Source organism: Malus domestica, chromosome 11 (genome assembly GCF_042453785.1).
Source record: "Malus domestica chromosome 11, GDT2T_hap1".
Classification (NCBI taxonomy): domain Eukaryota; kingdom Viridiplantae; phylum Streptophyta; class Magnoliopsida; order Rosales; family Rosaceae; genus Malus; species Malus domestica.
The window spans coordinates 19567107-19581295 of NC_091671.1; the positions used below are offsets into that span (position 1 = coordinate 19567107).

At 40.4% G+C, this 14189-nt stretch overlaps 1 protein-coding gene across 3 annotated transcripts; it reads left to right on the plus strand.

Annotated features, from left to right (window-relative positions):
• Positions 1 to 157: 157 nt before the first annotated feature.
• LOC103448118 (uncharacterized) lies at positions 158 to 13269 on the plus strand. Of its 3 annotated transcripts, XM_029088703.2 has the most exons (6): positions 428 to 735; positions 10507 to 10560; positions 10649 to 10721; positions 10935 to 10975; positions 12834 to 12893; positions 12986 to 13269. In XM_029088703.2, exons 1-6 carry the CDS (start codon positions 670 to 672, stop codon positions 13037 to 13039), a joined length of 348 nt encoding a protein of 115 aa, XP_028944536.1. In that variant the 5' UTR covers positions 428 to 669; the 3' UTR covers positions 13040 to 13269. The 3 variants fall into 3 exon arrangements, with proteins under 3 accessions (XP_028944538.1, XP_028944536.1, XP_028944537.1); XM_029088705.2 differs by lacking the exon at positions 10507 to 10560 and having other exon boundaries at positions 158 to 735; XM_029088704.2 differs by lacking the exon at positions 10507 to 10560 and having other exon boundaries at positions 517 to 735; positions 10598 to 10721.
• Positions 13270 to 14189: the final 920 nt, after the last annotated feature.

Sequence of the window (14189 nt, forward strand, 5' to 3'; positions counted from 1 at the left end):
TACTACATTTCACCCATTATCTTTTAACTCTTTTAAGTTATTATTGTGCATATATGATTTTTCTGCATTATATAGGTACAGATACATGTGCTATCAAATTGGGGTGATGGTTAGTGACAGCGGAAGAGGTCCACTAGTAGCTATGGTGGTGGCTGGGAGCTTGAGATGAGATACGAGAACTGCTGGGTTTTTTTTTCCTTTTTTAATCTTTACAAGTATATTTTAATTGTAATTTTATTTTAATTCAATCATGTTTTTGTCTTTTTATTTCCCAAAATAAATAAACTTAATTTTAACCGATCCACATGTGATAGTCACGTGATTTTATTTAACGCGAGGCTAACGGAACTTTGAATTTGGATCTGAATTGCTAACACGCCTCACCACAAGAGTTTAATTAATAGCTTTTTTTTTTACCACAATGATCACATTGAAAATTATGTGTCACCCCATGAACCACAAAAAAAAAATTGGCCAAATTAAAACTTAGTAGAAATTGACAGCTCGAGCAAACAAATCTGGCTATTAAAAAAAATTGTTTTAATTTTTGGAGTAATTTTCTTTTCCAAGAAAGAGGAAGAAGAAAAGAAGGGTGGGATAAAATTTGGAGAATTAGGAGAGCACAAGAATCAGCACTTCAGCAATAAGTACGTTTTTACCACCACCGCCATGGACGACGCTGAATTTGGACGCCTTCTCGATTTCTTCCCAATCGTCCGATCTCGCGATTACCGTGTAACTCTCTCTCTCTCTCTCTCTCACTCTCTCTCTCTCTTCACCAAAACGAATTGTTTCGCTTTGCCTTTGCTTTCTGGTTGTGATGCTTTGTGGAATTTGGTTATCTAGTTCGTTGTATCAATTAGAACGCGTCGTTGATAGTTAATTTATGGAATCTGGCAATCGTTAAAATTATTTTATATTTTTAAACGAACAGTATATAATCCTTTTCTGGATTTTGAGTTTTGGGCAGATGCACTATCTACTTTTGAGATAACCCTTTAGTATTTCTTATAGTTAGAAGGTGTAAAGATTATATTTTAATTGTGAAAAGGAAAAGATTGGATTTAATAGCGATTTCTGCAGCTGCAGCCTGCAATTGGATTTTGATTGTGAAAAGGAAAAGATTGGATTTAATAGCGATTTCTGCAGCTGCAACCTGCATCTGCCAATATCAATACCATGTGGAACTATAGAAATTATGGATGCATGCTCAATTAGAAGTGGCATTGTGGAAGGTGTTAAGAGTTTATGATTCTTTTGAGAGGGAGATGTGATGGATAAATCGATTTAGATGGATGGTGGGTTGCATTAAGTAGTTTTGACTGATGTAGATGTCATATTGAGTCAGAGAAGAAAGTAAGTTTCGATCAATTTGTTTAAAGTTCAGAGCCATTTGCATTGGCCGGTGTCATCAAGGATATGTATGAAAGGCCGAAATTTTCATCCTTTATTTACTCGTTTCTGTTTTTTTGTAATTAAATCAAAGATGAAAATTTCGGCCTTGTAGATGATGTCAGTGATGGCTAGTTTTTCAGGGTCAGAAGATGAGTAGCTTAAGTAGGATTTATTTGGTTTAGATTGGGTTAGGGATTAAAAAAAAGTTATTAGGGTTGGGGTCTCATCCTTGCTTCTTCTGCCATTGTTTCTCAACAAGACTTGGTGGCATTTAATAGTTAGAGACCTTTTTTCTGCTGTACAAGACTATGGTTGCGCTTTTTCTTGGATCACTAAGGTTGTTGGCTTGTTTCTGTTAGTCTTTCAAATTTTTTGTCTGATTTCATCTGATGTGAAACTCCGCCTATGTCTTACATGGCCGGTCCCAAGCCCGGATAAAGGAGGAGGGGGAGGGCGTCAGGTAGTCGACAGCCGGCACTCCATGATCACGTCGAATCCTTATGAAAATGAATCCAGAACAAAATCGCGCTAAAGCTAGGGCGTCACCCGTAAGTGGCACGCTGTGTGGCCCGAGCACAGTGATAAGTGAGCAAGGGTCGCTGTATCTCCATCGGCACCCGGATGCAGTGTTAAATGAGCAAGGGGGCCATAGAAACTTCTTTTCGAACGACTCCACTCAAAGTTGTTTGGGAGCATATGCTCCTATCAACTTTACCCGGGACACACAAAAGAAGTACTTTGATCCTATTAGATGGGGGAGGGTGAAGAAGCTAGGACAGAAGGGTAGAGTTCAAGAGAGCAAAATGCGTTTAGGAACGTGGAATATAGGAACCTTAACGGGAAAATCTATGGAAGTAGTGGAAGTTATGGTGAGGAGAAGGATAAATATTATGTGCCTACAAGAAACTAAGTGGGTTGGTAGTAAGGCAAAGGATCTAGAAAACTCAGGGTTTAAACTTTGGTATTCGGGCACAAATAGAACGAGAAACGGTGTCGGCATCATCGTGGACAAGACCTTGGTACAAGATGTTGTAGATGTCAAGAGGGTAGGAGATAGAATCATGGCAATCAAGATTGTAATAGGACAAGAACTTATCAATGTGATTAGTGCGTACGCACCTCAAGTAGGGTTGGATACGAGTTCGAAGGAGAAATTTTGGGAAGATCTTGGAGACTTGGTGCAAGGAATTGCTCAGACGGAGAAGTTATTTATAGGAGGAGATTTAAATGGACACGTGGGCAGGGAGACAGGCAACTATGGAGGTTTTCATGGTGGCCATGGTTTTGGGGAGAGAAACGAGAATGGGGAAGCTATCTTGGATTTTGCAATGGCATATGATCTCTTCTTAGCCAACACCTTCTTTAAGAAGAGAGAAGAACATATGATCACCTACAAGAGTGGGTCGTCAAAAACACAAATAGATTTTCTTCTAATGAGGAAAGGGGATCGTATAACTTGTAAGGATTGCAAAGTTATACCAGGAGAGAGCGTGGCTAATCAACATCGCTTGTTGGTGATGGATGTACATATCAAAAGAGTAAGACAAAAGAACAAGACTTGGAAGTGCCCAAGGACTAGATGGTGGAATCTAAAAGAAGAAAAACAAGTCATTTTCAAAGAGAAGGTAATCACCCAATGTGTGTGGGATAGAGAGGGGGAAGCTAGCCAAATGTGGGATTCCATGGCTAGTTGTATCCGAAAAGTAGCAAAAGAGGTATTAGGAGAGTCCAAGGGCTTTGCCCCACACCAAAAGGAATCTTGGTGGTGGAATGAGGAGGTACAAACAAAGGTGAAGGCTAAGAAGGAATGTTGTAAAGCCTTATACAAGGAGAGGACTGATGAAAATGGTGAAAGGTATAGAAAAGCGAAGCAAGAGGCGAAGAAAGCTGTCAGAGAAGCTAAGTTAGCGGCTTACGACGATATGTATAAACGACTAGATACCAAAGAAGGAGAGTTGGATATCTATAAACTATCTAGAGCAAGGGAAAAGAAGACAAGGGACCTAAACCAAGTGAGGTGCATCAAGGATGAGGATGGAAAGGTTCTTGCTACAGAGAACGCGGTTAAAGACAGATGGAGAGGTTATTTTCATAATCTTTTCAATGAAGGACATGAAATGAGTGCTTCTTTAGGGGAGTTGAGTAACTCAGAAGAGTGTAGAAACTACTCTTTTTATCGTCGAATCCGGAAGGAAGAAGTGGTTGTAGCTTTGAAGAAGATGAAGCATAAAAAAGCAATAGGCCCAGACAATATACCAATCGAAGTGTGGAAACTTTTGGGAGAGACAGGTATAACATGGCTCACTGACCTTTTCAATAGGATTTTGAAAACGAAGAAGATGCCAAATGAGTGGCGAACGAGCACTTTGGTGCCTATCTACAAGAATAAGGGCGACGTACAAAATTGCATGAACTATAGGGGTATTAAGCTAATGAGTCATACAATGAAGCTCTGGGAGAGAGTCATTGAGCATAGATTGAGGCAAGAGACACGGGTTTCGGACAACCAATTCGGGTTCATGCCAGGGCGCTCAACTATGGAGGCAATCTATCTCTTACGAAGATTGATGGAAAGATATAGAGATGGGAAAAAGGATTTACACATGGTCTTTATAGATTTGGAAAAAGCGTATGATAGGGTCCCAAGAGACATTCTTTGGAGGATTTTAGAGAAGAAAGGAGTACGAGTAGCATATATCCAAGCTATAAAGGATATGTATGAAGGAGCAAAGACTGCCGTAAGAACTCATGAAGGACAAACCGAAAGCTTTCCCATAACTGTAGGATTACATCAAGGCTCATCCTTAAGTCCTTACCTTTTTGCGTTGGTAATGGATGAGTTAACAGGACATATTCAAGATGATATTCCTTGGTGTATGCTTTTCGCAGACGATATAGTGTTGATAGATGAAACTCAGGAAGGGGTAAATGCAAAGCTTAACCTTTGGAGAGAAGTGTTGGAATCTAAAGGTCTTCGCCTAAGCCGATCAAAGACAGAATATATGGAGTGCAAGTTCAGTGCAAATGGAGGCCAAAACGAGTTAGGGGTGAGGATCGGAGATCAAGAAATACCAAAGAGCGACCGTTTTCGTTACCTAGGATCTATCTTGCAAAAGAACGGAGAATTAGATGGAGATCTCAACCACAGAATACAAGCTGGATGGATGAAGTGGAAGAGTGCATCCGGCGTATTGTGTGACCACCGTATGCCACTGAAGCTCAAGGGAAAATTTTATAGGACGGCAATAAGGCCGGCGATGCTGTATGGCACAGAATGTTGGGCGGTGAAACATCAACACGTACACAAAATGGGTGTAGCGGAGATGAGGATGCTTCGTTGGATGTGTGGGCACACGAGAAAGGATAAGATTAGGAATGAGGATATCCGGGGTAAAGTAGGAGTAGCCGAAATTGAAGGAAAGATGAGAGAAAATCGGTTACGGTGGTTTGGACATGTGCAAAGAAGGCCTACTGACGCTCCGATTAGAAGATGCGACTATGGGACAGAGGTTCAGGGCCGAAGGGGTAGAGGAAGACCTAGGAAAACTTTGGAAGAGACTCTAAGAAAAGACTTAGAGTACTTGGATCTAACGAAGGACATGACTCAGGATCGAGCACAATGGCGTTCTAAGATTCATATAGCCGATCCCACTCAGTGACTTGGATTTTCCAAGTCTCCAACCGAGAAGTTTTCCTCACTCGGGAAATTAAGGGAACACTACCCCAACCTACATGCTCTACTCAGAAAGCTTCAACATACAAGCTTCAACAAAAGAAAATTCAAAGAACTTAGCGAAGAAGGCTTTGGTGTATTTAACACAATACGTTGAAATGAAGGAAAGCTTATTTATTGATATCCCCGATAAGCTACAAATATGTACATATACATGAGTCAAAATAAACACACAAGAGGGAGCCTTCACAAAGGTTGCTTAGGAGAAGTCTCAGCAGTCGGTAGAGCCCCAGAAAGAGAAGGCATCGGAGGGGGATCATTTGGAGCCTCAGTACTGGACAGAACCCTAGAAGGAGGAGGCATCAGAGGTTGATCATTCGGAGCTTCATTACGTGGTACAGCCCCAGAAGACGAAGGCAATAAATGCCTTTGGAACAAACCCACAAATCTCTGATGATCAAGTAAAACCTGACCATCAGTTTCCTTCATCTGGTCAAGCTTCCTCTTCATGTTTGTAGGATAGTCATGTGCGAGCCGGTGCAACTGTTTATTCTCATGTTTGAGCCCTCTAATCTCCTGTTTGAGACTCATCACTTCAGCCGCCAATGATTCAACTTGGCGGGTTCGAGCAAATAGGCGTTGGGCCATATTAGACACAGAACCTGCACACTGAACAGTGAGAGCCAGCGAATCCTTAACAGCTAACTCATCAGACCGTTTGGAAAGTAGTCTGTTATCTTTGGGAGTGAGAAGGTTCCTGGCCACCACCGCAGCGGTCATATCATTCTTCATCACGGAATCCCCAACGGTAAGAGGACCAGTAGGGGAGACGAATGATGGGCGCCATATGTTGTCTGGAGAAGGCGGGGCTGCCTCTTCAACAAGGTTCAAGTCAAAACGACGGTCGGAGGGGCCAGACATTTTCAAAGGTGTTGAAGAGAGAAGAGGTCGGACAAATCAAGATCTTAGAAGTGCAAGAATGAAGCTTCTACTAGTGGAGATTCAAGTGTGCTTTGGAACTTAATGCCAGCCCCTATAAAAATCTGCACTCGACGGAGCTTCAGAAATCGAAGAGGCGCCTGCTCAGAAATCGAAGAGGCGTTTGCTTTCTCAAAAGCTGGGCTGCTTAGAGATCACGAGGGTTGATCTCAGAAATCGAAGAGGCGTTTGCTTTCTCAAAAGTTGGGCTGCTCAAAGACCACGAAGGCGGATCTCAGAAATCGACGAGGCGCTCGCTTTCTCAAAAGCTGGGCTCCCCAGAGACCACGAGGGCCGATCTCAGAAATCGAAGAGGCACCTACTTTTCCAGCCTTGTCAGCACTTGTCACACGCACACTCAGCTTTGCGGAAATTATGGGCATTCTGTCGAAGACTTCTGGGGAAGTAGAAAACACATGAATCTTACTTTTCAATCACCCACTTCCCACACGCAACAATAGCTCATGGGTACCACAGATAACTTTGCCAAAGTTCTCTGCCAAAGTTGAGCACGTGAAGCTTGAAACTCCCACTACATCGCTCTGACCAAGAAGGGTAAAAGAATAGCAAAGAAACAGCACTAACAAAGTTTAGACCCATAAATTTTGAAGGTCTAGCTACCATATTATTACCCACAAGGGTAAAGGAACAGTACCACTGCTGGATAATTGGAAAGTCCCTGTGTGTCAACCTCTGTGCTTCGTGGCAAGGTAGACTAGCAAACATGTCCAACCTTTACTCACATTCGAGAAAACACTCCCAATAAGATTGCTTGCTCCAAAATCGAAGAGGCACCGTCCTCCGAATCTCGAGAGCCAGACTCCCAACATGACTACTTTCTTAAAAATCGAAGAGAGGGTAAAGGAACAGTACCATTGCTGGATAATTGGAAAGTCCCTGTGTGTCAACCTCTGTGCTTCGTGGCAAGGTAGACTAGCAAACATGCCCAACCTTTACTCACATTCGAGAAAACACTCCCAACAAGATTGCTTGCTCCAAAATTGAAGAGGCACCGCCCTCCGAATCTCGAGAGCTAGACTCCCAACATGATTACTTTCTCAAAAATCGAAGAGACACTGCTCCCCGAATCTTCGAGAGCCAGACCCCCAGCATGATTGCTTTCTCAAAAATCGATGAGGCATCGTTCTCCGAATCAATCGAAGAGGCGCTCGCTTTCTCAAAAGCTGGGCTGCTCAGAGACCACGAGGGCCGATCTCAGAAATCGAAGAGGCACCTACTATTCTAGCCTTGTCAGCACCTGTCACACGCACACTCAGCTTTGCAGAAATTATGGGCATTCTGTCGAAGACTTCTGGTGAAGTAGAAAGCACATGAATCTTACTGTTCAATCACCCACTTCCCACACGCAACAATAGCTCATGGGTACCACAGATAACTTTGCCAAAGTTCTCTGCCAAAGTTGAGCACGTGAAGCTTGCAGCTCCCACTACATCGCTCTGACCAAGAAAGGTAAAAGAATAGCAAAGAAACAGCACTAACAAAGTTTAGACATATAAATTTTGAAGGTCTAGCTACCATATTATTACCCACAAGGGTAACGGAACAGTACCATTGCTGGATAATTGGAAAGTTCCTGTGTGTCAACCTCTGTGCTTCGTGGCAAGGTAGACTAGCAAACATGCCCAACCTTTACTCACATTCGAGAAAACACTCCCAACAAGATTACTTGCTCCAAAATCGAAGAGGCACCGTCCTCCGAATCTCGAGAGCCAGACTCCCAACATGACTACTTTCTCAAAAGCGAAGATAGGGTAAAGGAACAGTACCATTGCTAGATAATTGGAAAGTCCCTGTGTGTCAACCTTTGTGCTTCGGGGCAAGGTAGACTAGCAAACATGCCCAACCTTTACTCACATTCGAGACAACACTCCCAACAGGATTGCTTGCTCCAAAATCGAAGAGGCACCGCCCTCCGAATCTCGAGAGCCAGACTCCCAACATGATTACTTCCTCAAAAATCGAAGAGACACTACTCTCCGAATCTCGAGAGCCAGACCCCCAGCATGATTGCTTTCTCAAAAATCGAAGAGGCATCGTTCTCCGAATCTTGAGAGCCAGATACCACAGACCACTTTTTCAAAGTGCTCTGACAGAGTTAAAACATGTGAAACTGGCAGCTCCCACTACCGTGCTATGACCAAGCAGGGTAAATGAATAGCATTACTACTTGTTGTTAGGGAGACTCCTATATATGTCGACCTCCATCCCCAACGGACAGGCAGACCTGCAAAAATGCTCAACCCTTCATCATATCTAAGAGGGCACTCCCAACGAAGCCTTTCGAAATATTCAGCTTTCTTTCCCCCCGATAATACCTCTGCAAACAAGCTATACTAGAGCAAGAATATCTCATATCATCAGGGTTAAAAGCAAGAGTATCCCATATCATGCTTTTTCCCTGTCTTTTCCTTTGGCCTTGTTTTTACCTGCAAGACAAGGAGAAAGAGAGCAATCAGTCAGCACTTGGAATCAAGCTTCCAGCCAGGAACTGACTGCCTGGAACCCCTTACCTGATTACTTACCTGGCATTGCTCTCGAGTACTCATCTTCAACATCTTATGTTTCCAGGGAAGATTTCCGCATCTGCTTGAGGAACAGATAGGGCAAGTGCGAAGGATACAAGGAAGCATGTGGAGACAAGCGTAACAGCACACGTGCCGATACATCCATTACTCTGTCAAAAGCAAAAGTATCCCATATCAGCAGGGTGGAACGTACTCTAGATTTGATGGACTTGTTTTGACCCTCAAATTCTTCAGTCGGCCTTATACTCTGGAGGAAACCAGAAAACCCTCCAGCTCAGTTCAAGAATAAGCCTGTGGAAAGTTACTTCTTCAAAAGCAAAAGTATCTCATATCATCTCTTCTCATTTTTCTTCTCTTTATCCTTCATGCTGCTGCAAGATGGGGAGAAGGTGAACAATCAGTCGGAGCTCTGATTGCTTACCTTGTCTGTCACCTCTTTCAGCAGACCCCCTAGCTCGGCGACTTGGGGGACTCCTACTACATGGTTTGTATCGCGCTTGACCAAGCTTGAAACTACAAGTAAGCTTCAAGTGAAATTGATACATTACCTTGTGCATCTCCACCAGTTAAAGATATCACCCCTGGATGGAGGAAGAGTACTTCCAGAGAAGATGCCACATCTACCTATGAGACAGATAAGGCAAGTCAAGACGACACCACACTCCGATACTTAGAAGTTTCGTGATTACGAGATCATTCTCCCACAATATTTCCTAATGTCATTTGTACTAAATCATTCACTTGTACTCATTAAAGGAGAGCTTGAACCCATGTACTTGTGTAAACCCTTCACAATTAATGAGAACTCTTCTATTCCGTGGACGTAGCCAATCTGGGTGAACCACGTACATCTTGTGTTTGCTTTCCTATCTCTATCCATTTATATACTTATCCACACTAATGACCGGAGCAATCTAGCGAAGATCACAAAAAGCGACCGTTTTCGCTACCTAGGATCTATCTTGCAAGAGAACGGAGAATTAGATGGAGATCTCAACCATAGAATACGAGCTGGATGGATGAAGGGTAAGAGTGCATCCGGCGTGTTGTGTGACCGTCGTAGGCCACTGAAGCTCAAGGGAAAATTTTATAGGACGGCAATAAGGCCAGCGATGTTGTATGGCACAGAATGTTGGGCGGTGAAGCATCAACACGTACACAAAATGGGTGTAGCGGAGATGAGGATGCTTTGTGGGATGTGTGGGCACACGAGAAAGGATAAGATTGGGAATGAGGATATCCGAGGTAAAGTAGGAGTAGCCGAAATTGTAGGAAAGATGAGAGAAAATCGGCTCCGGTGATTTGGACATGTGCAAAGAAGGCCGACTGACGCTCCGGTTCGAAGATGTGACTACGGGACAGAGGTTCAGGGCCGAAGGGGTAGAGGAAGACCTAGGAAAACTTTGGAAGAGACTCTAAGAAAAGACTTAGAGTACTTGGATCTAACGGAGGACATGATACAAAACCGAGCGCAATGGCGTTCTAGGATTCATATAGCCGACCCCACTTAGTGGGAAAAGGCTTTGTTGTTGTTGTTGTTGTTGTATTTCATCTGATGTGAACATCAGATTAACGAAACTGCATCAAGGTTTTATGAAAATTTTCACATTTGATATTGTTCAAGGTAATAAAACTTTGTGGAATTTGATTCATCTAGGAATATTTCGTGAAGTTAGAAATATTTCTTGAGTATCTGCAGTTTCAAAGTTTTGAGATGGGTTACATAGAACCTATAAATTCTTATACTATTGCTGAAAATTAAATTCCAGTATCTTAAATGTTTCCAAACAATTTGGTTGAGCGACCAACCCATTTATTCTGTTGGAACTGGCTATTCCTTTACTATTCATTATGAGTTTTTTTGTTGATTATATATTCATCAAGCCATTCTTAGACAACTTTGTATAATTTTAGGCTGAATCAGAACAATGTAGAGAATCAACTTCTAAGTCAGCACAGCATGAAGAGGTATATTGAAATGTTTGTACATGTTTCTGTTTTACAGTACGCACACATTCACACACAAGATGTTGACGTTTTTGAATGTTCTCAACAGCATAAAGAATGGCAAGATGCATGGGATGAGGGAGATAAAATTGAAGTGGAGAAGCAAGGACTTGAGGAACATGGTATGTTTTAACATACACTCTCTTTATTCGTCTTCCATGGATGTATCAGTAACCAAAAAGAAATTCATCAGTTTTGTATGTTTAATATAGAAGTCAAATATTTTGCACTTATATGGATGAGTAATTACAGGTGAATTCTGGGAAATTCCACCAGTTTTGTATGTTTAATATAGAAGTCAAATATTTTGCACTTACATGGATGAGTAATTACAGGTGAATTCTGGGAGAAGCTAAAGTTGGTCGCTGAGAGAAAGGTATGTCCATATTCATCTTTGATTTTCTTCATTTTCATGGATACGTGGCGATCGTATTTTACACATAATATGATTATCTAAGACCATTATATGAAATTTTATATGGTGTCATATTTTGACACAACAGGTTTCTGGACATATAGAAACAGAAGACATGAACTTAGGGATGTGGTTGCAATGATGTACTTATATTTTAGCCCTTTTTGTTTGCATCTAATGATGTTGGATAAAAAAAACTCCGAAAATTTTAATTGTCCCATTTATGAACTCTTTATTTTATTCAAACCCTACCCAATGGTAATTGAAGTCCAGTCCAAAATAAAACTAATTGTTCTCAGTGTCTAGGAGTGGAAAAGCGGGTGTACGTTGTGATTTTTGTTGAATGATTTAATGTACTTAGGTGAACTCTCTTCTCTTCTGTGTAAGGTTTTTGAGAATTGAGTTGATGTATACTTATGCAATTGAAATAAACATATAAGAAACAATAGAGATCTGATACAACCCAATTATTTTTTAATGTTCAATAGTTCATAATGAAACAAGTTAAGGGTTGAATATCGTACCATTGCTATCAAAACAAGTCTAGGGTGACTACAACTACTAGCTTCGGAAGAAGTCCTCTTCCAGTTAAATTAAATAAATCTACCCATGGCGGAAAATGTGAACTGTATTCTAAAGTCTTCTCCAACTCTGCTTACTTTCTCCAACTGCTTCACAACCTTAGTCATTAGTACAAGGTAACAACGCAGTGCTTGGCCCTCAGCGTCTTTTGATTTTCATCTGAGACACTCAGCTGGGCAGAAAAGCCTCAAGGTTAATTGGCCACCCTTTCCTGATTGGTTGACATTGATACATTGGCCACCCGGAAATGAATTTATGACTTAACTGCTCTTAAGTTAAGCAAGTGTGTGTAACACTTAAATTATGGTGATATTGTTATACAACATCAGTAGAGTGTTTGCACAGAGAATTGCTCAAGGGCCTAATCACCCATGTTTTATTGCCACATACTCAGATCCCTTGCACTAGAAGTACATAAGATTTAAACATCGGTAAGAAAGGAAAACCTGAACCTATCTATTAAAAAAGGCACGGCCATAGTTTCATGTTTGTACGTGAGTATGGCCGTAGTAATTTTAGGATTAATATTTTCTAGAAGTTGGGATTTGGATTTGTATCGGCTTTTAGTGGTTCCTTCTTTTAGGTTCAAAATCTAACTCTGTTTTGGAACTCGGTTTATTTATGTTTTATGAATAAGCAAAATCCCTAAGTAGGATGTTACCGGAAAAAAAAATTCCCTAAGCAGGACCAATATTTGGTAACGTCCTATGTTATTGAGGACTTCTCCAGCATTCAATCTAGATTATCTGTCCATGTCCAGAAAGTAGTCCTTACTATAATTCATGAAAAAGAAATATCTTGAGCCAGCAGAGCTGAAACTGTAGAAGACCTTAGGAGCTTAGTAAAAGTACTATTTATGTATACAATTAGATAAAACCAGAGGCAGGGATAGCTCTCGTTTTGAACTAGTGATTCTTTGAAAGGAATTGGGAAACTTGATTTCACGATTCCAAGAAGTTGTCGTAATTCTTCAATGCTAAAAACAGAAGCCTTGGCCGTGCTCATAAGCTAGTGTATGCAGTACCGTTTTATTTCTTAGTTGGCCATATGTATCAGTTGTCAGCTGTTCATATGTTGATTGTAAATTTTTGTTCTATGACACTGTCATATTTACAAATGGAGTTAACTGAAAATTGAGGAGACATTTTTTCAACTACAAAGGATGAAATAAATGAAACAAAAACTAAGAATAGTTTTGGTTGGAAGGAAAACTAACTACTTGTACTCAATTGTTTAGGTGGGTGCAGCAGAAGCAGAGAGATTTTGCAAGGCATTTCAACGAATCCACAAGAAACTCGTATGTACTATATGTTTTTCAACAAATAATAGTCGTAAATACTACTTTGGTTTTTGTTTACATTGAAAAAACCTCGATTCTATTTGTTCCAGGTCTATGAAGAACTGAGTTTGGATGCTGCCCAAAAATTCCTGAACTCGGCGTGATCTGTAGCTGGATTCTGTGTGCTTTTTGTTGTTTTTGGTGATATTGCTTTCTGCTTCCTCTTCTTGTAAGGAAACTGTCTAGCGTCAATTAGTTTCCCCCGACCGCCCTCCTTTGACTCTCAACTCAACTTTTTACGCATGTGATTGTATGAACATTGTTAAACAATTCATACCCGAGTTGCATTGGACCTTCTCAAGTCACAAAATGGATGGGGCGCAGCTTTCTGGCACTTGAGAAACTTACCCTTGAGTTTCAGTTCCACCGAAGTATTGATGTTTTCCGGTCTTTTGTTTTGTTCGTTGGACACCAAGCTATGGCGACGCTATAGGATTTTTCCTTTGATTTCCTCTATTGTTTATAATGCAAAGTTTTCAAGTCATTTTTATTAGTTTTTTTTTTTTTTTTTTGAGAATTTTAACGAAAAGTTTTCGGTACTGTTTATTTTAATAAAAAATTATATTTTTACACTAAAAAGTCAATCATGTTATTATTTACTTTACATTTTATTATATCCTTATCGTTAAAACTTAAAGTTTTCAAATTTTATTTATTTATTATTATTTTTAACTGGTTAGGATGGCTAGCTGTGAGCCTGTGATAAACGACAATGGCTGGCAAGAACTTGGTCAAATATCCAAATCACCAAAGTTGACTTACTTTGAACACGTGTTTAAAATATCAAATTTAAAAAAATTAAAATAAATAAAGAAGCCGTCAATATTCAAGACAGGACAACATAGCTCATCTTTACCGGCAAGACACTTTGTTACATATTTTTTTTAAGTTTTGACTGTCTGATTGAAAAATTTAAAAAAAATTAAAGAACATGAATTAATAAGGAGTTTGGGGGAAGTAAAAAAAATGAACGGATAGCATACTCCAAAAAATAAAGGAAGTTTTAACGAAAAGTCTGCGGTACTGTTCACTTTAATAAAAAACTACATTTTTACACTAAAAAGTCAAATCCGATACTATTTATTTTATCCTTTATTTTGGCATTATCATTAAAACTCAAAATTTTCAAACCATTTTCATTAGTTTTCCTAAAAATTAAATGCATGGCCTTATTGACATGGTCCTTGATTCTGTCACAGTGCGACAGTCTTTCTTTATTATTTTTTATTTGTGAGACCAAAATGATAATATCAA

What these genes read in the sequence shown, in the direction of transcription:
- LOC103448118 (XM_029088703.2), top strand. Translation starts at nt 670, where the DNA reads ATGGACGACGCTGAATTTGGACGCCTTCTCGATTTCTTCCCAATCGTC. An exon ending in TCCGATCTCGCGATTACCGT is followed by an intron (nt 736 to 10,506) that starts GTAACTCTCTCT and finishes GTATAATTTTAG; the next exon opens with GCTGAATCAGAACAATGTAG. An exon ending in AGTTGGTCGCTGAGAGAAAG is followed by an intron (nt 10,976 to 12,833) that starts GTATGTCCATAT and finishes TCAATTGTTTAG; the next exon opens with GTGGGTGCAGCAGAAGCAGA.